The sequence below is a fragment of the Lucilia sericata genome, unplaced genomic scaffold (genome assembly GCF_015586225.1).
Source record: "Lucilia sericata isolate MDLA Ls3-8-SP2 unplaced genomic scaffold, ASM1558622v1 Contig000039F_arrow, whole genome shotgun sequence".
Classification (NCBI taxonomy): Eukaryota; Metazoa; Arthropoda; class Insecta; order Diptera; family Calliphoridae; genus Lucilia; species Lucilia sericata.
This window is the reverse complement of record NW_023994077.1, coordinates 149870-174122: the sequence shown is the minus strand read 5'-3', so window position 1 is coordinate 174122 and position 24253 is coordinate 149870. Positions and strand designations below refer to the sequence as shown.

Below are 24253 nucleotides of genomic sequence, written 5' to 3'. Positions count from 1 at the left end.
TTTTTATGCGTTTCTTTAGATTTAAGTAAAAATAGAAAAAATCACCAACAATTCAGTTTTATTATTATTATTTTTTTTACACATAAATGTTTTCCATGTTGTAATAATTGTTTTCTTTTTAATAATTATTTGGTTTAATATAACGATTTTTCTGTTTAAATTTGTTTTGTTTTATTTACTTTAATTGTAGCACAAAGATTTACTAAAATGTATTAAAGTTTTGTTTTTTTGTTATATTTACGCTCATTATCATTTTTTTGTTTATTATATTGTAATAAATTCTAAACTAAATAAAAAGTTACTATTATTTGATTCATTTCATTAAATTATTTGGATTTCGGTTTTTAATTGAAACACTCACACATACAATATACAAAAGAAAGGCAAAAAATAATCATCATGATGATGATGATAAATTCTAAAATTAACATTAAAATGATAATAATAATTATTAATAAAAAAGAAAGGAAAGGAGTTGGAGTAGAAGGAACCATCAACTAACAACACTCAAAGTGCGTCCACATCTTCGCCCACATCATTGTTGACATTCGAAAGAGATTTTTTGTTTTTATGTTTTAAAGGGGGATTAGTGCCCTGATTGACAGTCTGCACACCTTTGGGCTTTGAACCATGATTATTAGTTTGGCCTGATTTTGTGGCATGCGATTTACTAGCTCCAGCACCCTTGGCGGGATAGGGTATGGTAAAGAGTTGTATATGCAAATGAGCACAAATTTCCAAGCATACCTGTTGGAGACGAATTAGACAAAGTTTTAGTTTATTTTGGTCGACATTATCTTGCGAATCGTATTACTTACTTGAGAACAGTATCTGATTAAATCTTGAGTACCCCATATCAAAGTAAACCAAAGCAGCCAAATTTCAGGCACCACACAATTGAAATATTGATTAAGGAACAGCAAAGCAGGACCCAACAAAGACCAATCCAAATATTCCATTTCAGCCTTAGTCATATGGGCGATCTTTTAAATGAAAAACAATATTAAATTTAAAATTAAATAAAATTATAGTTAAAGATTTTCTCTATACTCACCACTAATTTATTAGTGACTTTAGCGGCCACCATACCGAATGCAACTATATACAAAGACGAATGTTCGGTGAAAATATTTTCGGGCGATTTTTGAGCAATTATAAATGCAGGCAATACTACCAAAGTCAATGGTATACTAGGCGATAAAACACTAGTACCCTGTATAGATGACACAGTCGGAGGACAGCCGGTAGACAAGTTGAATTAAATAGAAAATTATAATATATTAGTTTTTGTTTAAAGTTTTTTTATTGTGAATTTAAACACAAAAACAAAAGGGTTTGAAAATGAAATGTTGTCCAGGTATTTTTAGCGAATTGATTTCAATATTTTTTATTTTTTAAATTGGAAAATATTTAAAATTAAATTTTACAAGTATTTACATAAAATTTTTTAAGAATTAATAAAAATCAAGGATTATTCGCGATTTTTTTTTTAAAATGACAAAATGATTTTTTTGTTTTCTTTGGAAGATTTTCAAAATCTTGAAAAAGAATTTCTTGACTTTGTTTAAAAAAGCTTTAATTTAGAAATTTGACTTAATTCCAAATTTAAAATAATTTTTAAAAAATAATAAAAATTTGAGATTTTTTACAAAATTTAAGTTTTGCGGCACTTTTTCACACATTTCAATTTCAAACCTTTTTCTTTTTTTTACAAAAACATGAGACTAAATTTAAAATCTTTTGGCTTTTTTAATTGTTAATTACTTAATAAACAGGGAGTACAGGGGTGGTGATATTGATTGAGCTTGTTATATAAAGCTTTTTGTATTATTTTTAAGGTGTTAACAAGTTTAGGTGAAAATTAAGAGAAAAAAAAAACTATTAATTAAAAAAGTGTTAAAAAAAATATGGGAAAAAAGTGAATGAAACAGTTTTTTTAGTAATAAGACACAAAAATAAATGCAGTTGAAGGATAAAGGTGTGAGTTATACAACAAAAGGTTAAAAGTTAAAACAAAACAAGACACAACAAATAATTACACAAAAACTTAAAATATAAATTATAAAAGTTAATAACGTAATAAAAATATAAAAGACCAAAACCCCAAAATTTTAATTTTAAGACAAAGTTAGTTAGTTATTAGATAGACTAAAGACATTCCTTGTATTTTACTCAAAAATATAAACTACTTTGGTGTAAAGATTTGTTTATAGAAAAAACCTTACAACTAAAGTTTTATAAAAGTTAAAGAATTGTAAATTATGCAATTTACTATTGAAACTAGTGGATAATGAATAAGTTTGTATATACATTTATGTGTGTACGTCTGTAATTTGCTGTCTTCTATTGAGTTTTTTTTTTTTAATAACATAATGTTTGCTGTGTTTGTGTGGAAAAACAAATAAAAAATCTACAGCTCTATTTCTTTAGAAGAGAAATTGCAAATCGGAAAGTTATTAAGAAATTTCAATAAACTTTTCTCCTTACACTAGGTGACTAGACTATAGACTAGACTATAGACTAGACTATAGACTAGACTATAGACTAGACTATAGACTAGACTATAGACTAGACTATAGACTAGACTATAGACTAGACTATAGACTAGACTATAGACTAGACTATAGACTAGACTATAGACTAGACTATAGACTAGACTATAGACTAGACTATAGACTAGACTATAGACGACTATAGACTAGACTATAGACTAGACTATAGACTAGACTATAGACTAGACTATAGACTAGACTATAGACTAGACTATAGACTAGACTATAGACTAGACTATAGACTAGACTATAGACTAGACTATAGACTAGACTATAGACTAGACTATAGACTAGACTATAGACTAGACTATAGACTAGACTAGACTAGACTATAGACTAGACTATAGACTAGACTATAGACTAGACTATAGACTAGACTATAGACTAGACTATAGACTAGACTATAGACTAGACTATAGACTAGACTATAGACTAGACTATAGACTAGACTATAGACTAGACTATAGACTAGACTATAGACTAGACTATAGACTAGACTATAGACTAGACTATAGACTAGACTATAGACTAGACTATAGACTAGACTATAGACTAGACTATAGACTAGACTATAGACTAGACTATAGACTAGACTATAGACTAGACTATAGACTAGACTATAGACTAGACTATAGACTAGACTATAGACTAGACTATAGACTAGACTATAGACTAGACTATAGACTAGACTATAGACTAGACTATAGACTAGACTATAGACTAGACTATAGACTAGACTATAGACTAGACTATAGACTAGACTATAGACTAGACTATAGACTAGACTATAGACTAGACTATAGACTAGACTATAGACTAGACTATAGACTAGACTATAGACTAGACTATAGACTAGACTATAGACTAGACTATAGACTAGACTATAGACTAGACTATAGACTAGACTATAGACTAGACTACTAGACTAGACTATAGACTAGACTATAGAATTGACTATAGACTAGACTATAGACTAGACTATAGACTAGACTATAGAATTGACTATAGACTAGACTATAGAATTGACTATAGACTAGACTATAGCCTAGACTATAGACTAGACTATAGACTAGACTATAGACTAGACTATAGACTAGACTAAGACTAGACTATGGACTAGACTATGGACTAGACTATGGACTAGACTATGGACTAGACTATAGACTAGACTATAGACTAGACTATAGACTAGACTATAGACTAGACTATAGACTAGACTATGGACTAGACTATAGACTAGACTATGGACTAGACTATAGACTAGACTATAGACTAGACTATAGACTAGACTATGGACTAGACTATGGACTAGACTATAGACTAGACTATAGACTAGACTATAGACTAAACTATAGACTAGACTATAGACTAGACTATAGACTAGACTGTAGACTATTGACTAGACTATGACTGTACTATGACTACACTATAGACTAGACTATAGACTAGACTACAGACTATACTATATACTAGACTATAGATTAGACTATAGACTAGGCTAAAGACTAGACTATAGACTAGACTATATATTAGAATATAGACTAGACTATAGACTAGACCATAGACTAGACTATAGACCAGACTATAGACTATACTATAGACTAGACTATAGACTAGACTATATATTAGAATATAGACTAGACTATAGACTAGACCATAGACTAGACTATAGACTAGACTATAGACTATACTAAAGACTAGACTATAGACCAGACTATAAACTAAACTATAGAATATACTATAGACTAGACTATAAACTAGACTATAGACTAAACTAAACTGAGAAATCAAATAGTGTAAACTCCGCTATAGTTAAGTTTCTTAAAACTTTTCAATTTGCTGCATTTAAACTAAAAGAGCTGTTTAATTTTTTATTTGTAAAAAAAGGCTGTTTCAAGTATAATTTTGTGGGTGTAAACAAATAAACAATAATAATTTAAACAAAATTTGTAAGTGTAAATAATAGTGTAGTGTTTCATTAGGTGTTAAACAATTTCAAATTTCAGTTTTAAAAAAGTGTAGAGTGTGTGTGTGTAAAATGTTTTCACTAAAACTAAATATGAAACGAAATAAACAGTGTTTTGTAAATTAAATTAACTGTAGAAAACAAAAATGGAAAATGTCTTGATTTCTAACACACACATACACTTAATAGAGAAAAAAAACACTTAAATATTTTTATTTAAAACTAAGTATAAAAAAAGAAATACAATTCTTTTTTTTTCAATTATAATTAATAGAAAAATTCTCTTACAGCCACTGAAGATCCATTTTTTCCACATCCTTCAGTTGTTATAACTTTGGCATAACGTAAAGCTAATAAAATATCAATGCCACAGGCAAAATATAAAGGCATTATGCGTAATTCACAGCCAACATAAGGTAGCTATAGATAAATTATACATCCAATTTGTTTCGTTTTTTGTTTGTTTTTGGGTTTAAATTTATAATTGTTAAAAAAAATTAAATAAAATCAGTGTGATATAAATTTTTGTCTTTACTTTTTTTTTAACAAAAAGAAAAAGATAAACTTAAAAAAATATTTATAATAAATTTTGTTAAATAATAAATAAAATATAATTTTTAAATTTCCAGAAGATCGTAGTTAAAAATTAAAAATATGTATATAAAAAGCAATCTAATTAGAACAGCAATTATCGTTTATCGAATTCTAGAGACAACAATTTACAGGAGTGATAATAAAAGGTTTTTAATGTATTTTTGTATGTTTAAATTAAAAGCATTATATAAATTTTTAAATTTTTTAATTTAAATAAAAATTTCTCTAAAGTCTATAGTTACCATCATCTGGCTGTTATAATTAAGTATTTTAAGTTTTTTTTTTAAAGATTCCAATTTAGTTAATAACTGAAAATAACTGCTTGTTTCTAACACTTTGAATTGTGGACGAGTTATTTTTTTCAAATATTCATTCTAGAACTAATTTGTATCTTAATTAAAATTTCTCTTTTACAGAATTTTTATTCTTTGAGATACTTTATTAAATCACAAAAAAAGCTTAGTGTTAAATATTAATGAACATTATGGGTTGTAGTTATATTAAAATTCAAACAATTTTGGTCCTTCGAACCACATTCGAAAATCACAAAGTTTCTTTGTCTAAAGAGAATCGATGTTAAATATTGATTCCTAACATCCTTTGATTATATAATCTATAATAATAATTCACCTTCTAATTCTACGGAATAATATTTTGGTCCTTCGAACCACATTGAAATATCACAAAGTTTAACAATTCTAAGAAATTATAAAGATTCTTTGTCCAAAAAGTCTAAAATTTATAAGAAGAAATTGATAAAATAAAGAAAATAACAGATTTTTTTGATATTAAATCCTCACTTTTGCTATTATACTTGGTCCTTCGAACCGTACAGTTATGTTTCATATTAAGAAATATGTTTAATATGAAGAAAAATAGATAAATTTAATTGTTGAAAAGAAGTAAAAAAAAGATAAATGAAATCAAGAGAACTTAAAATAAAATCAATTTGATTTCTGATTAATTGAATTAATTGATTAAATAAACAATTAAATTTTCGAAATTGTATACAAAAAAGTTTTGTTGGTCCTGCGAACTGTAGTCTTTTTTATACTCTAATATTTTTAAGAAATGTTTTCAGTAACTAAATAAATTAAATTAACAAAAAAACGAGATTGTTCTTAAAAATATGTTGGTCCTTCGAACCGTAATGTATTTTATAAATGTACGCGAGGGTTGGTCCCTCGAACCGTAGAGACCTTTTGATAATCTAATATTTATAGTATTTTAAACTAATGAATAGATTAAATTAATATGATTGTATGATTGTATTCAAAAATATTTTGGTCCTTCGACCCGTAGAGTATTTTTTATAATAAAATGTGTTGGTCCTTCGTTTCGTAAAGACTTTTTTATACACCTGTATCTATAATAAGTTTTTTCGCGTATTGAATGAGTTAAATGCCCACAAATATGTTTTGGTTCTTCGAACCGTAGTCTTTTTAAAATCAAATGTGTTGGTCCTTCGTTTCATAAAGTCTTTTTTATACACCAGTATCTATAAAAAGTTTTTTTTTTGCATATTGAATGAGTAAAATGCACAAATCTACTCTAAAATATTTTGGTCCTTCGAAGCGTAGAGTCTTTTTGATAATCTTATATTGATACTAAGAGTTTTAAGATAAAGAATAAATCAAATGAATATAGAACAGTGATTATACTCGAATACTTCGAACTGTAGAGTTTTCTTTATAATATTGTTTTTAAAAATGTGTTGGTCCTTCGTACCGTAAAGTCTTTTTATACACTAGTATATATATGAAGTGTTTTCGCATATTGAATGAAATGCACACAAAAAAATCTACACAAAAATAATTTGGTCCTTCGAACCGTAGTCTTTTTGATAATCTAACATTGATACGAAGTATTTTAAAATAATGAATAAATCAAATGAATTTAGAACTGTGATTGTACTCAGAAATGTTATGGTCCTTCGAACCGTACAGTCTTTTTATAGTATTATGTTTATATAAAGAGATTTTACATTAAAAAAGCTATTGTTCTTAAAAATAATTTGGTCCTTCGAACCGTAGAATATTTTTTATGGAAAGAATTAAATGAACTTTAGACCAGAATAGTTGTTGTTGTTCTTAAAAATGTTTTGGTCCTTTGAACCGTAGAGTCTTTTTTATAATATAATATTTATATGAAGGGATTTTTGATATTGAACGACATATGAATAGCTATTTTTCTTAAAAATATATTGGTCTTTCGAACCGTAGTGTCTTTCTTATAATATAATATTTATATGAAAAGATTTTTGATTTTAAACGACATATGAATAGCTACTGTTCATAAAAATGTGTTGGATCTTCGAACCGTAAAAACTTTTTTATTGAATGAATTAAATGAACATTAGACCAGAATAGCTGTTGTTCTTAAAAATATTTTAGTCGTTCGAACCGTAGTATTTTTTATAATATAATGTTTATATGAAGAGAATTTTGATATTGAACGGCATTAGAATAGCTATTTTTCTTAAAAATGTATTGGTCCTTCGAACCGAAGATTCTTTTTTATAATATAATATTTAATACGATTTTTGATATTGAACGACATATGAATAGCTATTGTTCTTAAAAATTATTTTTTTAATTCGAACCGTAAAGTTTTTTTTTATATTGAATGAATGAAATAAACATTAGAACAACGGTTGAACTCAAAAATATGTTGGTCCTTCGAACCGTAGAGTCTTTTTTATATTATAATGTTTATATGAAGAGATTTTTGATACTAAATAACATAAGAATAGCTACTGTTCATAAATATATATATATATATATATATATATATATATATATATATATATATACATATATATGTTGGTCCTTCGAACCGTAAAAACTTTTTTATTGAATGAATTAAATCAGAATAAGAACAGCGGTTGAACACAAAAATATTTTGGTCCTTCGAACCGTAGAGTCTTTTTTATATTATAATGTTTATATGATGAGATTTTTGATACTGAATGACATAAGAATAGCTATTATTCTTCCTTCGTACCATAAATTTTTTTTTATATTGAATGAATTAAATGAACATTAGGTCTTTCGAACTATATAGACTTTTTAATACATCGATATTCAAAAAAAGGTTTTCAAATATTACAATAGAAATTTTAATGCAAAATTTGAGGAAATTAACGTTTTTGCAATCGTTAAAGAAGAAATTCTTATTTGAGAAGATAGTAAACTATATTGTTTAAATTATTTTATTTTAATAATAAAATTCTGATCTATATGTGTTAAATACATCAAAATGATTTCAGATTCATAAAAAATACATAAAATTATATACCTAAACCATTTAGTAACATGTTATAAACCTTATTAGTTTTAAAAATTAATATATTTGCATACATATATTAAAGCTAATGACAGATTATGATAAATTAAATTTATAATGAAAGCTTATAATAATATAAAGTTTTATAATAATAACCCAAAAATGAATTTTAAACAATTATTAAAGTTTTTTTTAGCTAATTTGATTGTTATAACTTTATTAACTTTAATAAATGTTGGCATTTATAGTTAATAATGGAACTTATATTTAAAAAAATACCTAACTAAACGAGATGTTTAAATTATTTTTACTAATAATGGACTAAAGCTATTTAAAACCAATTATTGTTAAAATTAAAACTCAAAGCAGCTTATAGTGGCCTTAACCTTAATTAAAAAGGGTTAAACATTAATGGTAAAAAATTGCATAAATGAAATGGTATTTGGGGTCTAGGCAAGTATGATGATACTCAATCAAAAAACCCAATTGGAGTGGAACAAAAAAATGTAAATGGAAACCGTTTATAAATGTTATTTTTTTAAAAAACTACCAAACACAGGGATTATTAAGGGATATTTAATATATAATGTTTAGTTAAAGGTTTTAATTAGATATAAAGAAACATTAACAAAAAGTTTAGCTAATAAAACGGTTTTTAATAAAAATAATAGAAAATTTAGAAAATTTTTTTTTACATTTGGTTTTTTAAAAACAGTTTTATTAGACAGACTTTTTTATTGAACTTTTATGAAGTTTTTTTAAGGGTGTAGAGGTTATTTGTTAAAGCCTTTGATAGGTGGTTTTTGCAAAATTTTGAATTTTTTTTTATAATAATGTATTTTGTTTTGAATTAATGCTTACAGCAACTGAGGAACCATTTTTGCCACTGCCGCCATGTAGGAAGATTTTGCAAAAATTCGTAAAATTTACAAAATAACAGATAGTTATACCCAATAAAATAATATAATTTTTATTTAAGCCAACAATTGGTAGCTAAATATATGAAAAAAAAAATAAAATAAAAAAGGAAAAATTTTAAGTTTTAATTAAAAAAAAGGTCAATAAGTATGGAATGGGTGGTAGATGTTGTAAACAAAACTTTTCTTTAAAAGTAAAGTTAACAAATAAGTTTCCATTATAATAGTTCCAGGTGTTTGTTTGTTATATATAAATTAATAATAAAAATAAAATAATAATAAATAAACTAGTTTTTAAAAAAATGTTTTTTTTAATGAAACCCTTAGGATGTTGTAGACGAAAAAAACGAACATTTATGATGTATCAGCCGATTTAAACATCCTTACCACAAATTTATTGTCATGTAGATAGATGGCTGTTTTGTGTAGTTGTTCCCTTTAGTTTTTTAAAAGTTAATGACAGTGTAGAGGCTCTTAATAAGTGTTTTATTTAAATCCCTATAATTGTATTTGCTTTTTGTTTAATATAACTTATAATTTTATGTATTTAAAACAGCTAATATTTCTTTATTTAATTGAAATAGTTAGTATATAGTTTTCTTTAATAAAATTTTAATAACAAATTAAAACATAGTTAAACAAATAGCATACTATTATGTATAAAACTAATAAAATCAACTAAGAAGCCTTTTTAAAGGCAGGATAAAGTAAAACAAACTGTCAACATATAAGTCATACTGGGCCTTTAACCAATTTATATAAACAATCTTATGTTTTTTTTTTAACAAAATCAAATTTAAAAAAAAGTAATTTACAAAAGTAGTACTAAAAACATGAGCAAGTTAAAAAGGTTATATAGGGGTAGAGTAAAAAAAAGTAAAGTAAGTTTTAGGAATTAGCAATAAAGGATAATTGGAAAAACTATAATGTTTGTTTAGGTACGTTACTGTTCTGGTTTTAGATTTCAACTATTTAATAAAAAACAATTAGCCAAAAGAAGGTACGTATTTTTTTTTTTTTTTTGTTTATTAAAGTTGGCATTTAAGGGAAAACTTACGGCAACTGTTGAGCCATTCTTGCCAACACCTCCAGCCAAAACAACAGAGAATATATGTGACAATGACCAAATACCACAAACTATTGTCATTAGGCATAAGGAAGACCATAATTCTAAATTACCAAATATCTAAGGGAGGAGTTAGGAGGGTGTATATATATGTAAACATATTTTATAGTTTATGTATGTTGAATAGTATTTTGTTTTAAATAATTTAAAAAGAAAATATACAACATAAAATTTTAGTTAAAATATGTTTAATGTTTTTAAAGGATATTTTTTGTTTTAATTTTTGTAGCGCATTAAGTAAAATTAATTTAAATTATAATTGTTTAATGAAATTTTTTCTTAAAATATAAATTTAATAATCTCCTGGAAATATTATTTTTTTTTTTTTTTTTTGTAAACAAAAGTATTAAAGAATTTGTAATTAAATATAAAAATAATAAATAAAAAATATGTTTTCAAAAAGGCCAAGATATAAACCAATCTAATTTATAATAGACTAGATGGTAAACTAGCTCTAGATAAGACTTTAAACTAAACTCTAAACTAGACTTCAGTCTAAACTCTATACTTTAAAACCGACAATTAACAAAATTTCAGACTAGACTATAAACCAGACTATAGAATAAAATATAGACTAGACTACAGACTACACCAGAGGCTAGACTACAGGCTAGACTATAGGCTAGACTATAGACTAGACTATAGGCTAGACTATAGATTAGACTGTAGACTAAACTATAAACTCGACTATAACCCAAACTATAAACTAGACTAAAGACTAAACAATAAACTAAACTATAGACTAAACAATAGACTATACCATAGACTAAACTGTAGAATATAGACCAAACTATAGATTTGACTAGACTATAGTCTAGAATAGATTAGACTATAGACAAAACTATAGACTAGGCTATAAACTAGACTATAGACTAGACTATAGACTAGACTATAGACTAGACTATAGACTAGACTATAGACTAGACTATAGACTAGACTATAGACTAGACTATAGACTAGACTATAGACTAGACTATAGACTAGACTATAGACTAGACTATAGACTAGACTATAGACTAGACTATAGACTAGACTATAGACTAGACTATAGACTAGACTATAGACTAGACTATAGACTAGACTATAGACTAGACTATAGACTAGACTATAGACTAGACTATAGACTAGACTATAGACTAGACTATAGACTAGACTATAGACTAGACTATAGACTAGACTATAGACTAGACTATAGACTAGACTATAGACTAGACTATAGACTAGACTATAGACTAGACTATAGACTAGACTATAGACTAGACTATAGACTAGACTATAGACTAGACTATAGACTAGACTATAGACTAGACTATAGACTAGACTATAGACTAGACTATAGACTAGACTATAGACTAGACTATAGACTAGACTATAGACTAGACTATAGACTATAGACTAGACTATAGACTAGACTATAGACTAGACTATAGACTAGACTATAGACTAGACTATAGACTAGACTATAGACTAGACTAGACTATAGACTAGACTATAGACTAGACTATAGACTAGACTATAGACTAGACTATAGACTAGACTATAGACTAGACTATAGACTAGACTATAGACTAGACTAGACTAGACTATAGACTAGACTATAGACTAGACTATAGACTAGACTATAGACTAGACTATAGACTAGACTATAGACTAGACTATTCTTAACTCTACACTAAACTTTATACACGTCTATAGAAAAAACTCTAGATTAGTCTCTAGACTAGACTCTATACTAAAATCTAGTCTATACTCTACACTGAACGATACACTAGACTCTAAAGTAGAATAAAATCTCTTCACAAGACTATAAAGTAAACTTTATACTAGACTCTAAAGTAGACTATAGAAAAGATTCCAAACTTGACCCTAGACTAGACACTAGACTTTAAAATGAACATTATATTGTACTTGTCAAAAGACTATAAACTCTATAGAACAGTCTATACCCTAGAATACAGGCTAATCTACAGAATTATATTCAAACAATGGTTTACATCTTAGCTTTTTTGTTATAAAATTAAAATTTTAATAAAAATTATATAAATAAATGTTTTTTTTTTGCGTAAATAAAAATCTCTCAACTTACCTTAGTCATCCAAAATTCTGGACCAAATATAAATGAGATTACATGTATACCCATAATGGTAAATTGTGCCTCAGTTACATCAATTTTGCCAAATCTCAAAGTGCCCGAAACATAGGTTTGCCAATGGGCACAATAAAATAATGAAATAGCACAGAAACACTAAAACAAGAAAAACAAAAACAAATTCCACCAACTGAATCATAAAAATTTGAAGATAATTTCACAAAACTTACCTGGAAGAATAACCAATTTGGATAATGGCCTAATTGACAAGATATGCATGCTGAGAGTGCTACGAATACCGTGGATATGGAATCGCAGCCATGATCAAATAATTCACCCAATGGCGAGGAAGTATTTGTACGACGTGCCTGTTTACCATCTATGGAATCTAAACTTTGATATACAAACAAACCAAAGGCACAAAGTAAACATGTCCATCTTGGGGGTGCAGAAGTGCCTTCTGGACTGTAACTAGAATTTTAAACAAAAAAAAGAATAAATTAATAATTTTTATTATAACAACTTTAGTTAATCTAAATGCTATATATTTAACATATGTCTTTATTAATCCAGGTCATATTCCAATGTTCTATACACATTGTAAATCAATGAACTTTTTATCAAAGTTGTTTTGTGGTCAGAGGAATATATACACCTGTCTTTACTTTAACAAATACATTTTATTTCATATTGTTTGTGAAAATTGAACGGAAATTTTGTTCGTTTTCAGCTATATCTAGCAACTTGTTATACACCTCAATTGTGTTTTAATTAGCAATTAAATAAATAAATAAATAAAAACTAGATCAAAGAACACATTTATATGCACAATATTTCGAAAAGGGCAAGTAAAAGTCAATAGCAAACCGAAATAAAAGAGAATTTTCTTTATTAAATAAATTATTGAATGAATTTCTTTTTATAACCCCCTCAAACAAAAAGAGAAAAATGAAAATTTTTTTGCTGTCTATTAAAAGGGGGTGTTATTTGCTAATAAAAAAGAAGTAACTACAATCTACTTATATCATTTTTAAATGACTGATAATATTTTGCGACATTAAAAAATTTATTGATTGTTTAACAAAGAAAGTCTATTAAACCAAAACAAGTAAAATAAATTTCGAAATATTACATTTGTTATTAAAAACCCCTTTATATTAATAATTTAAAAAAATAAAAACAAAATCTCTTTTGTTTATCTGCTACTGTTGGCGTTGACTACTATAGTAATCATTGTTGCAAAATTTAAATGAATCATTTTGTGGTAATTTATTTAAAAAGGTGTTTTTTATAAATTGAATTATATAAAATACATAAATAAATATAAGTGAGCTAGACAAAATGACGATGACTTTTTATTGGTTTTTATAAAAAAAAAAAAAAAAAAAAAAAACATTCAGTGTAAAATTTTTCTTAATGAAACGTGTTTAACACATGCATGTTTTTTTTATTTTGTAGCTTTAATTGAATCATTTTAATTTAATTTGAACAATAGCAGCCTATAATACTTAATTAAATAAATAATTTTGCTAGTTGTGTGTGAGTTTGCGATTTGTGAGAAAAGATCTCTAAACAGTAAGCTATTGTAATAAATTTAGATTTCTTTAAATAATCAATAAAGTTCAAATAATTTGATACTTTTTTTTTTGGTGATGAACTGTAATAGAAATAATTTATACAAATTATAGCAATTTATTAAGATTTATTTGCTTAACTCTAGAATTTATGAACAATTTTTTAAAAATAATTTAGCTTAAAATGGAATTAAAGGCTGAAATATAGACTATTGTATAGAAAGAACAGCAGACTGGACAGGATACTATACTAGACTATATACAAGACTCCAGACTTAACTATAGACCAGACTATAGACTAGACTATAGACTAGACTATAGACTTGACTATAAACTAGACTATAGACTAGACTATAGACTAGACTATAGACTAGACTATAGACTAGACTATAGACTAGACTATTGACTAGACTATAGACTAGACTATTGACTAGACTATAGACTAGACTATAGACTAGACTATAGACTAGACTATAGACTAGACTATAGACTAGACTATAGACTAGACTATAGACTAGACTATAGACTAGACTATAGACTAGACTATAGACTAGACTATAGACTAGACTATAGACTAGACTATAGACTAGACTATAGACTAGACTATAGACTAGACTATAGACTAGACTATAGACTAGACTATAGACTAGACTATAGACCAGACTATAAACTAGACTATAAACTAGACTATAGACTAGACTATAGACTAGACTATAGACTAGACTATAGACTAGACTATAGATTAGACTATAGACTACTATAGACTAGATAGACTAGACTATAGAACGAGACGATAGACTAGACTATAGACTAGACTATAGACTAGACTATAGACTAGAACTATAGACTAGACTATAGAACTAGACTAATAGACTAGACTATAGACTAGACATATAGAACTAGACTAATGACCTAGACTATAGACCTACTAGACTGACTCTAGAACTAACATAACTAGACTATAGACTATACTATAGACTAGACTATAACGACTAGACTGAGACGAGCTACAGACTAGACTATAGACTAGACTATAGACCTAGACTAATAGACTAGACTATAGACTAGACTATAGACTAGACTATAGACTAGACTATAGACTAGACTATAGCTAGACTATAGACTAGACTATAGACTAGACTATAGACTAGACTATAGACTAGACTATAGACTAGACTATAGACTAGACTAGACTAGACTATAGACTAGACTATAGACTAGACTATAGACTAGTCTATAGACTAGACTATGGACTAGACTATAGACTACACTATAAACTAGACTATAAACTAGACTATAGACTAGATCATAGAATAGACTATAGAAATATAAATCTAACGATTTTAAAAAAGAATTTCACTACAGTCGGATTTACAGACTGAACTGAATACATTTTTTATACTTTACACTTCTTACAAGTCTTTTTCCATTAGAAAACTCATCCCCCCAAAGTGTATTTTCAAAAACTTTAAATCTCACCAGTTAGAAAATAAAACAACCCCATTTTTAAAGTATAAAATCAATACTTCTTTTCTTATATATTATGAAAGTCTTTTTTAAAAATAACGCTAACCATTTATTTAGAAAATAAAAAAACTATAATAAATTTTTAACCTATAAATATGTAAATGATTAAAAGTGCTTTTTATTTCATTAATAATGAGGTCATTTTTGAAAAAGGTTATTTTTCAACCAACATAATTATATATTGAACTTTACATGAACCTATATTTATATATTTAAAAAACATTGTTAATATTTTAATAGTTTAAAGCTGGCTAGAAAAACTAGCTTTGTTGCTATACATATATGGTTATTTAGGTCATTAAGCAAGAATTTCATAAAGTATATATATAAAAAACATAAATTGAGTACAGAATAGTTAAGTTAAACTTTAAAAGAGTATAGAGTAGAAAAGATTATAAAACTAACAAGTGTCTAAAATCTTGTAATAAGATTTCTCATCTACGAAATTTCTATTTTATTCTTATTCAAATAACTGCACTTGTTCCTGATTCGGTGGTATTTAGTTTATTTTTTCTAAAATTTCAAACTAAATTGTAGTCGCCAAGGCCATTTTATTTGTCTTTGATTACCTCTTATAGTTTTTTTCTAACTTATTTATAATCTATTTTAATATTAAAATTGTCTCGTCAGATGTCAGGCAACAATAAAAATGTATATAGTACACTTTGCTACATACAAAAAGTTTGCGACTACTGATAAGAAACTTTATGTTATAATATACATATTTTTTTCTTAGATTATTTCACTGTGCGTATATTTATCGTCAGAAAAAGAAATGTTAACAAAACTGAAAACAACAATAATAAACGTGATGTATTACGTATGCAAATTGAAATTTGAACTTTGACTCTCAACTGGTGACAATAAAAAATTTGATTTTTTTTGTTAGTCTTTAATAAAGATCTATATTTTGAACTAAATTTAATATATGTTTCATGATAAAAAACCATTAGTTATACATATTATTTGTAGTTTTCATAATTTTATATAATATTTTCAATTTTATTTAAAATTATTTGTATTCAGACCATAATAATTGTTAAAATCAACATTTAGCTTTAATTGTTGGTTTTAATATGAGTACATTATACTGATATTAAATACTAAACTGCTATTTTTTATTATTTATTTTTAATCACAACAATTCAAATTTCAAATAAAGTTTATTGTTGTTGTTATTTTTAGATCAAAGTTTGTATTTGCTTTATATATATGATAAGTTTTCTTCTTACGTTTAAAAAATAGTTTATTTTTCCATCTTATCATATTTTACTGCAACAATAGTTGTTGTAGTTATAAAAAAACTAAACTAAGTAGTTGATTTTTACAAACCTCCCACTGGCAGTAGAGGCGATACTCTGATTTCATTATTATGGCGTAAAATTATATTTTTTTATCAGTTTTTTTTCCTATTTAATATATGTAGATAATAATAGAGCAATTTATATGAAGAGATACTAGAGAATTTGTTTAAAGAAATGAAATAGAAATGTAAGATTTTTTATTAAATTGATTTAAGAGGATCTTCTCTGTTATACGAGGTACACTTTTAACGAATTAAAAAATATATCGTTTTCTCACTGAGTAAAAAGCAATTAGTCGAGTTTATAGTCTAGTATACAATCTAGTCTCTAGCATAGGCTGCAGTCGGAACTTCAGAATAGTCTACATTAGAAGTAGAAACAAAAAAGTCTCTCGAACAGTCTGTTATTTATCAATAGTTTAGTATATACTCTAGTCTATAGTCTAGTCTATAGTCTAGTCTATAGTCTAGTCTATAGTCTAGTCTATAGTCTAGTCTATAGTCTAGTCTATAGTCTAGTCTATAGTCTAGTCTATAGTCTAGTCTATAGTCTATTCTATAGTCTAGTCTATAGTCTAGTCTATAGTCTAGTCTATAGCCTATTCTATAGTCTATTCTATAGTCTAGTCTACTTTATAGTCTATTCTATCATATAGTCTCTAGTAACATCTTTAGTCCATACTTTAGTCTATAGTCTAATGTTTTGTCTAATCTAAAGTCTAGTCTATAGTCTATTCTATAGTCTAATCTATAGTCTAGTCTATAGTCCAGTTTATAGTCATGTCAATAGATAAGCCTTGTTTATAGTCTAGTCTATTCTATTATCTAGTCTCTAGTAACATCTATAGTCGCTACTTGTCTAGTCTACAAACTAGTTTAAAGTCTATTATTTTACCATTTTATGGTTTAAAATTTAGTCTATTATAAACTCTACACTACTTGTCTATAGTCTTATGTACAGTCAATACAATAGTCTTTAAACACAAGTTAATATCTAGCACAATGTAATAGAAATTCTTATTCAGACCTATTAATCTCTATAATATATTATAATTAAAAAGTTTTGTCCAATATACTAAATGTACCATGACTCAATAGAAACAAATAGAATATGCAATACACTTTCCTTACAGAAACAAAGCAAAAACATGCACAAGCATTTAAGAAACTATTTAAACAATTTCTCTCGTCCATAAACAATTACAACAAAAATATAAACAATTATAAACAATAAAATGCAAAATTTAAAATTTTAATAAAAATTTGTTTAATTAAAACGGTTTGTGTTTGGAAAATTGTGAAATCGTGCTCTAGGATGGCAAATTCCAATAAGATTTGAAAAGAAAAAACAACAGGAAAAAGAAACTTTCTATAGCTAATCAAAAGCAATTTGTTCCACAAATCTAATGCTGCAGATGATTATAATGATGACGACAACTTTGAAAACCAAAAAAATAAATAAAAACACACAAAATCAACAGCTATAGAAAAGAGGCGCAAGTGAATTTGTTGCACTAACAACAACAAAAAAACAAAACTGCAAGGCCAAATTTACACACATACAAAATAGAAATGAAAATTTCAGGGTCAACAAGTGAAACTCGAACAAAAAAACTTGAAATAATTTTAACAATTGTTGTGATTTAAATAAATAATTTAAAAACAATATTTGTACTTACGCTACTAAGATTAAGGTGGTCACTATATTAACAACTAAACCCACTATGGTTATTAGATTTGGAGCCAACCATAGCGGTGTCTTGGACACCAACCAATTCCACCAGGGCTGTAGCCAAGGATCCATTAAACTTGAACTGCTGCATGAGTACTTATGTTCGGACAATTTCTTCAATTGCTGTGGTGTGAGTATGCGGTCTTTGTAGGCCATTGTTGTTGAATAAATAAAATAAAAACTGTATTTTCTTTTATTTTATGATGATTTTATCACTCCTCTTTTTTTTTGCGTTCTTTTTCTCTTCCACCACTACTCACTCTCTTTGACACTTTCTATATACAATTTTCTTTATATTTTCTTTACTATGAAGTGATTTTTTGCTTATAATGATTTGCATAAGATGGGGCTTAAGCAAATTGCGTTTCTATAACAAAAAATTAAAAAAAAAGAAATTTTTGTTTTATTTTTTTCAAAAAATTATTTACTTTAATTTTTTTCACACATTTTTCTTATAAATTTGCACTTGTTATATATTTCATACGCTCACTAAAATTGCACTTTTTTTACCTTCACCCTTTTTTTATACACTGCTCAACCCCCCTTTCGTTTCTTATAAAAAAAAAAGTACAAAATTTCTTTTTTTTCCTTTTCTTTCTATACTTCACGTGTTTGATTTTGTACTAAATGGTAGTTGTTTTTGTTAGAAAATTTTATTGTAGATTTGCTTGTTAAATTTATTTTATTAAAATATAGTTATTTCTTTTATTAATATTGCTTGCGTGTGATTTTTGTTACGATTTTCTGTATTAATTTAGCCGCTGAAATTCTTCTTTTTCGCTTTTTTCACACATTTCTTCCAACCGGACAGAGAGCTGACAATCGTATGAGAATTTTTTTTTTGTTACAGATGTCAAAAAAAAATGTATGTATGATGTGTCAAAAAAGGGGAGGAAGTAAACAAACCGAAGAAAATTTTGTTAATTTTAACAGAGTTGCATAAAAAGGTACTAAGTTTGGTAGTGTTTATGGGAATATTGCATAAATGTATTAAATATACCTAGAAACAGAATGGAATAGGATCAGTTAGTGTTAAATATAGTAAATAACTTTGTTTCAAGCAAAATAACTTTCAAAATATATGCTAAAAGGTAATTATAAACAATTTAAACGTTTTTCGGTTTAAATTTTTGTTCTGGATAAATAGAACCAAATTTTAGTTACAAAACAAATAAAATAATCACATTTATGGTTTATAAGATATTACATTTTTTGCACTTTTTCTTTCTTCAAAAGAATTTTCTATAATATTGAACCTAGAGGCATAAAATTAAACATTCCTAGTTCTGAGTGGACAAAAATCTGTAGGAAGAGATTTTTGGTACTTTTTCGTTATTCAACTGGTACTTTTTAGTTTTTTTATGATAAAATGAAAAGCTATAAGAGTGACTCTTTTTCTTCAACTGATGCTTTTTAAATCTTTTATAAAATTGAACTGAGAAGCCCAAAATTAAACACGCAGCATATTGATTGAATGGAATTCTATAAAAGGAAGACTTTCTGTCATTGAATTGGTATATTTATGATATTCTGAATTAGGGAACCTAGAAACATAAAATCAGACTTATAAGATCCTGATTGAATGAAAATCTATAGGATTGATTTTTTTTGGTACTTTTTGTTCCACAAATGGTACTTTTAAATATTGATTGAATCAAAATCTATAAAGGGGAGTTTCTGGTGCTTTTTCGCCTTTCAAATGCTACATTTTGGATTTTTTCAAATTGTTAAACATACAATCTTACATATGGAATCCGGATGAAATGAGAATTTATAAGAGTTTTTGGTACTTTTTTGTTATTTAAGTCGTACTTTTTGATTCTTTTTTCTTATTAAAACTAGAAACATAGAATTAAAAACGGCATTTATTGTACTTCTTCGTTTCCAACCGTTTTTTTCTTCTTTGTAAGTGCCGGTCCACACACAGAAACTTTAGTTGAGAAACTTTTTCTTAATTCTCTTTTAAAGTTTCCTTAATGTCTACACATAGAAACTTTTGTTTCAGAAACTACGTGTTAATTGCATTGATTTGTTTTTGTACGAATGAGAAGAATAACAAAACAAATCGAGTTTCCGAGTACGAGAAACTTCGCGAGAGAGATGAATGATATTTCGTTCTCTTTCTCTCTCACGCAAAATCAAAAGTTTCCCAAAAATAGTTTTCTAGTGTGGACCGGCAGTAATAAAACACTTAAGCAGTTTCTAACTATAAATCAACTCAAAAGCTAAGGTTCTACGATTTTGTCAAATTTCTTTACTAAATCTTTATTAGTTCCAGAAAAAATAAATAATTTAAAAAAAAAAACTTAGAATTTAAGTTTTAGTAACTTTTAACATCTTTTCTGCTTTTGCCGCTGTTCTTTTGTTCATAACTAGTTGGCAGCACTGTAACAATTAAAAGGTAAACAAATATGACTGTTTCATAACTCAAACCTTTTGTATATAACATGAAAAAGTACAGCAAAAAGGTTTGTAACTTTAATAAAATCTAGGTATTTAATACGGAACTTACCTTTTTTTTATAAATTATAATTAATGCTCCACTTTACTTTCTTGATTTTATTTTAATATATATAATTTTTATTTATTATTTTATTTACTCACTGATCAGTTTATTTTTTATTACTAAACACATGTGATGATTTTGTTTATGCTTAATAATTATGAATTGTATAAGTTTGTAGATGTTTTTTCTTGGATGTTTGTTGTTATTTATTTATTTTACTTTTATTTTCAATATTATTATAATATATTAATTATTATAAGTGTTGATCATTACTAAAAAGTGCAATTATTTTGTTTTGTTCTTGTTGTTGTTTTGTATAGTGATTAATTTAGTTTTTTTTTATATATATATGATTAATGTGTTATATGCAGAAAATTAAAGTAAACTTTATTTTAACACCTAAAAAACTAAAAATTAATTTTGGTTTTTAAATAAAGGAAATTTAATTTCAAGAGTTTTTTCTTTTTTAAATGAACACTAAACTACAAAATTTGTTGTAAATGCTAATTTTTTATGATTTTTTTTTAATATTAATTTTTAAAGAAAAGTGATGTTTTAGTTCACGTTTCCTAACTACTTGGCATTTTTTTAATTTTAATGTTTAAAGTTATTTATTTATTTTTAATAATAATGCAGGGTGAGTAGTTTGCTTTTTATATTTTGGCAATTTTTTTATTTATTTATATATAAGGGATGTCTTGTTTATTGTGTTTGAAGTTGTGTTTTAAAAAATGTTTGTTTGTCAGTAAAATATTGGTGTTTTTAGTTTACTTTTTTTTTAATAAGTTTTATGATTTAATTTTTCAGCTGTCTTGTCTCTTAAAGATTTTATTTTATTATTTTGTTGTTTTTTATTTTTATTAATCCCTATATAAAATTCCTTGTTTTAAGTAAATAAGTGTTCTTTTTTTTAATTTTAATAAAAGCCAATTGTGTTTTTTATATTTTTAATTAATTTTTTTTTAAATATCTTTATATTTTTTATTAAAACAAAGAAAAACTAACTGAAAATTGTTTTATTTATATAAAATTTTTGTTTTTATTTTTAATATTATTAAAGATTATATCAAAGGCATTAAACATATTTTTTTAAGCAAAATTTTTAAGTTTTTTTGATGTTATAAAAGAAATTGTTTGAAAAAATAAAACAAATAATAAATATACACACTTTTTTTTATATATTTTATTATAATTTTTTAAAGAAATTTTTGTTTTTTAATACAAAATTAAAAAAACACTTAGTTTTAAATAAAAAATATTATAAAATAGCAAACCCTATTTGTTTTTTTATATTTTATAATTTAATTATTTTTATAAATATTTTTGTTTAGTTTTTTTAATAATATTGCTGCATGCTGGTATTTTATAGATTTTTTGTTATTTCAATATTTGTTTACTTTTAGTATTAAATATCATCTACAGATTTTAATTTAAATTAAAAAAGTTTTACACTTAAAAAAGCATAAAAAATACACTTTGGATTTGAAAAACATAAGAAATTTCCAGATTATTCAAAATTTAATTAAAAGAACCCAAAGTAAAGAGGGTTATAAAGTTTTTAAACAACTAAAAATGTTTCTAAACAAGCAAAAATGTCTATAAACATGTTACAAAGTTGTTAAGCGTGAATGTGTGTTTATAAACAAATATATATGTTTACAAAGAAGTGAAATTGACGTAAACAAGTTTGCAAATTAGATGAATAGTTTACAAACAATTAAACATGTTTATAAACTTGTATAAAAGTTGCAACAATATTTCTCAAAGTATGTTTCTAAACATGTATCTAAACAAGCTAAAGATTTTAGAAAGTTTGAACAAATTTTCAGGAAACATTTGTAAAATTTTCTAACAAATAACATTAAACATTTAATAAAATTATAAAAATCTATTTAAAACATGTTGACAAACATTTATTAAATGTTTATAAACATAATAGAAAGGCTTTTGAATGTAAACTTTTAAAACATTTTATTAAGACTAGTCTATAGTCAAGCCTATAGTCTAGTCTATAGTCTAGTGTATAGTCTAGTCAATAGTCTAGTGTATAGTCTAGTCTATAGTATAGTCTACATTCTAGTCTATAGTCAAGTCTATAGTCTAGACAATAGTCTAGTCTATAGTCTAGTCTATAGTCTAGTCTATAGTCTAGTCTATAGCCTAGTCTATATCCTAGTCTATAGTCTAGACTAGTCTATAGTCCAGTTTATAGTCTAGTCTATAGTCGATTTGCATAGTCTAGTCTATAGTCTAGTCTATAATCTAGTCTATAGTCTAGTCTAAAGTCTAGTCTATAGTCTAGTCTAAAGTCTAGTCTAAAGTCTAGTCTAAAGTCTAGTCTATAGTCTAGTCTAAAGTCAAGTCTATAGTCTAGTTATAGTCTAGTCCATAGTCTAGTCTATAGTCTAGTCTATAGTCTAGTCTATAGTCTAGTCTATAGTCTAGTCTATAGTCTAGTCTAGTTTATAGTCTAGTCTATAGTCTAGTTTATAGTCTAGTCTATAGTCTAGTCTATAGTCTAGTCTATAGTCTAGTCTATAGTCTAGTCTATAGTCTAGTCTATAGTCTAGTCTATAGTCTAGTCTGTAGTCTAGTTTATAGTCTATAGTCCAGTCTATAGTCTAGTTTATAGTCTATAGTATATGGTTGAGCCTATAGACTACTCTATAGTTGAGTCTATAGACTAGTCTTTGGTCTAGTCTATCGTCCAGTCTTTAGTCTAGTCTATAGTCTAGCCTATATTTGAGTCTATAGTCTAGTCAATAGTTGATTCTATAGTCTAGTCTATTGTTGAGTCTATAGTTGAGTCTAGTCTATAGTCTAGTTTATAGTCTAGTCTATAGGCTAGTCTAGAGTATAGTCTTCAGACTAGTCTATAGTTGAGTCTATAATCTAGCCAATAGTTGATTCTGTAGTCTAGTCTATAGTTGAGTTTATAGACTAGTCTATAGTTGAGTCAATAGACTAGTATATAGTTCAGTCTATAGACTAGTCTATAGTTGAGTGTTGATTCTGTAGCATAGTCTATAGTTGAGTTTATAGACTAGTCTATAGTTGAGTCAATAGACTAGTATATAGTTGA

General features: G+C 26.1%; 1 protein-coding gene across 4 annotated transcripts; it reads right to left on the bottom strand.

Annotated features, from left to right (window-relative positions):
- Positions 1-41: 41 nt before the first annotated feature.
- Positions 42-19563, bottom strand: LOC119613324 (cholinephosphotransferase 1). 4 transcript variants are annotated; one of them, XM_037969363.1, is made up of 10 exons: positions 19176-19507; positions 18613-19032; positions 12760-13000; positions 12527-12685; positions 10372-10500; positions 9259-9390; positions 4807-4938; positions 1055-1213; positions 819-983; positions 237-747 (listed from the first exon to the last, which is right to left on the bottom strand). In XM_037969363.1, the coding sequence occupies exons 2-10, from the start codon at positions 18819-18821 to the stop codon at positions 508-510; spliced, it is 1566 nt and encodes a 521-aa protein (XP_037825291.1). In that variant the 5' UTR covers positions 18822-19032; positions 19176-19507; the 3' UTR covers positions 237-507. The 4 variants fall into 4 exon arrangements, with proteins under 4 accessions (XP_037825265.1, XP_037825282.1, XP_037825273.1 ...); XM_037969337.1 differs by lacking the exons at positions 4807-4938; positions 10372-10500 and having other exon boundaries at positions 42-747; positions 19176-19563; XM_037969354.1 differs by lacking the exons at positions 4807-4938; positions 9259-9390 and having other exon boundaries at positions 42-747.
- Positions 19564-24253: the final 4690 nt, after the last annotated feature.

Coding starts and splice junctions, on each gene's coding strand:
- LOC119613324 (XM_037969363.1), bottom strand. CDS start 18,821: ATGGCCTACAAAGACCGCATACTCACACCACAGCAATTGAAGAAATTG. Junction 13,001..18,612: donor ACCACCTTAATCTTAGTAGC/GTAAGTACAAAT, acceptor TTAAAATTCTAG/TTACAGTCCAGAAGGCACTT. Junction 748..818: donor TAATCAGATACTGTTCTCAA/GTAAGTAATACG, acceptor CGTCTCCAACAG/GTATGCTTGGAAATTTGTGC.